The sequence below is a fragment of the Ictalurus punctatus genome, chromosome 23, assembly GCF_001660625.3.
Source record: "Ictalurus punctatus breed USDA103 chromosome 23, Coco_2.0, whole genome shotgun sequence".
Classification (NCBI taxonomy): domain Eukaryota; kingdom Metazoa; phylum Chordata; class Actinopteri; order Siluriformes; family Ictaluridae; genus Ictalurus; species Ictalurus punctatus.
The window spans coordinates 9725001-9727500 of NC_030438.2; the positions used below are offsets into that span (position 1 = coordinate 9725001).

At 43.4% G+C, this 2500-nt stretch overlaps 1 protein-coding gene across 1 annotated transcript in view; it reads right to left on the reverse strand.

Moving 5' to 3' along the window:
- fndc3bb (fibronectin type III domain containing 3Bb) overlaps nucleotides 1-2500 on the reverse strand; it is a 58346-nt gene that overhangs the window by 40701 nt on the left and 15145 nt on the right. The window contains exons 2-3 of the mRNA XM_017453568.3: nucleotides 863-996; nucleotides 711-786 (exon numbers count right to left, since the gene is read on the reverse strand). Coding sequence (XP_017309057.1) covers nucleotides 711-786; nucleotides 863-970 — 184 coding nt within the window. The 5' untranslated portion in view covers nucleotides 971-996. The remainder of the gene's footprint in view (nucleotides 1-710; nucleotides 787-862; nucleotides 997-2500) is intronic.

Below are 2500 nucleotides of genomic sequence, written 5' to 3' on the forward strand. Positions count from 1 at the left end.
CATTGTTTTCTCATCAGCAGATGAGTTAGAGAGAACCTTAAGGCCGACATATTCATACTAAAATCCACAAAACTTCCATTTTTGATTCATGGGGACTTTAAAGACATTTCCGCTGTATATTATAAACTCTCTGTACCATGACTTCCATTTTTTATGTTAAATAAGTGAAAAGTTTGTTGAAACACAGAACATTAGGAAAGATTACGCATTATATTTCAGCTGTAATAAAGGTGTAATCGATCCTGTGTGTAAAACCAGTATCGTTATAACAGACTTCTTATTACTCACAGACTTGGTTTTAAAATATATTTTTACACTAAATGTTTAACATTTCCTTCACTTCTCTTCTCCTTTCGTAGAGGTACGATTAAATTACGATTCAGAGAAAGTGCATTGTGTTATGATCGATCATGACACTGATATTATCTATATATTATATATATATATTATATTTTTTATAAAAAAATTAATAAATAATATAAGCATATGCACCTTTAAGCATTATAACCCTCATGTTTTAATCGGTCTGAAATTCATTTCTGGCGACTGAGGAGAACGTTATCATTCTAAACAAAAGATTTGTGCAGCAATCATCTCCTCCATGCTCCATTCCTCTAATACTCAACATGCCTGTGATGTTCCGCGTATCTAACCCCGGGGAACTGGCCACAGCGCTCGATTACACAGAAATGTGTTGATTCAGGACAGACCTTGGATACACTGCAGCGTCCCGTCCTCTCTGCGGATGGTGAAGGTCTCTCCGGGGTTCACCTGGACCAGGATCACCTGCAAACACACCTCATATCCATCACCTGAGCACCGGCGCTCCATCAGGAGGTAAAGGTGTGGAGCGAGGGTTTACCTGCTGCGAGGCGTCTCCGTTAATCATGTGGTGCATCATGGGAACCTCGCCGTTCAGCAGCGGCGGGAGCTCCAGCATCTGGTCCGTCATCATCATGGTGACGTACATTCATGGAGCCTTCCCCTGCACAGCCGCTGTGGAGACACGCGACACGTGTGGGTCATCGTTAATATGACAATAAAAAACAGACCACACGCTGTTGACCTTTCACACCCAGACACACAGAAGTTCTCACGGAAAAGGTTAGGGTTGGGTTAAGACTCTGGGATGAGGTCCTGATGAAGTCACTGGGGTTTATATGACGATGTCATCTGTACAGGAATGAAGTCATGTGTAATATAAATGCCACTGTGGGGTAAATGAATTCTGCACCACAGCTGCTAGAGCGTGCCGTCTCAACAGTGTCTGCGTCCACAATCTGTTCAATTCACCACCAACACAAACCGCTGCTTCTAATACCCACGTTAATGACACAGACAGACAGGAAAGAGAGGACCAGAGGGAGACAGACGCTCACACCAGGAAAATCTAAATAGACAGGAAAATTAACGAGATTGGTTTCAAATGTCCTGGCTCTGCTGATACACCCGGACTCAGCGCTTTCTCCTCTAATCTCTCTCCACTGAGAACAGAACAGAGAACAAAAACTCCAAACTCACACAGAATACGAGTCTAAAGGCAGCGGTGGTGTCATTAAACCTTTAAAATACGTGACTATAAAACACTCGTTTAATCAGCGACGGAGTTCAGAGACGGAAAATCTTCCCAAATCTGTTCTTATGGACTTTTATGGAATTTCCACTGGAGTGATGCAATAAAAAGTAGTTCCGTTTACTTGACACTTTCCTGGAGATTTCGTCGCGTCCATACGCCATCGGAGACACGCAACTCCGAAATCATCCCTCTGAAAAAAGTAGTTCCTTCTTAGTGAGTGGATAAACTGGACATGAGTTCAGCCTTCCATAGCTGGAACTTTCTCTGAGGGAAGTGTAAAGTAACTGGAACTCCAGTGTTGTAAAGTTAGATAAAAGTCCAATAAGAACAGATTTTGGATGATTTTCTCTTATTGTTTAAACTAGAAAATGTGTTTAATAGTCACGTACTGACTGAATATCTGCACTTAGACCTCCATTCTCTTTCAAATGATTCCATTTTTTTCCTCACTACAGGAAAATTTGTTGAAATTACAGACACCTGGATGAAAATCCTGGAGTACGCCTTTAAGCGTGAGACAGGTGAACTCTCTGACTGAATTCAAAATGTCTTCTGGACAGTAATCTGAACACTCAACTCTTCAGTGCCTTGTCTGCTCTTCCAGTCATTTAAAACCCTCTGGGCCATCTCTCTCTCTCTCCCCCTCTCTCTCTCTCTCTTTCTCTCTCTCTCTTTCTCTCTCTCTCTCTCTCCCTGTCTCTCTCCCCCGCTCTCTCTCTTTCTCCCTCTCTCTCCCTCTCTCTTTCTCCTTCTCTCTCTCTCCCGCTCTCTCTCTTTCTCCCTCTCTCTTTCTCCCTCTCTCTCTACATCTCTCTTTCTCCCTCTCTACCTCTCTCATTCCCTTTCTCTCCCCCCCCTCTTTCTCTCCCTCTCTCTCTTTCTCTGACCCTGCAGGGCTGCACACGCTCGGATCATCGGCCCCGC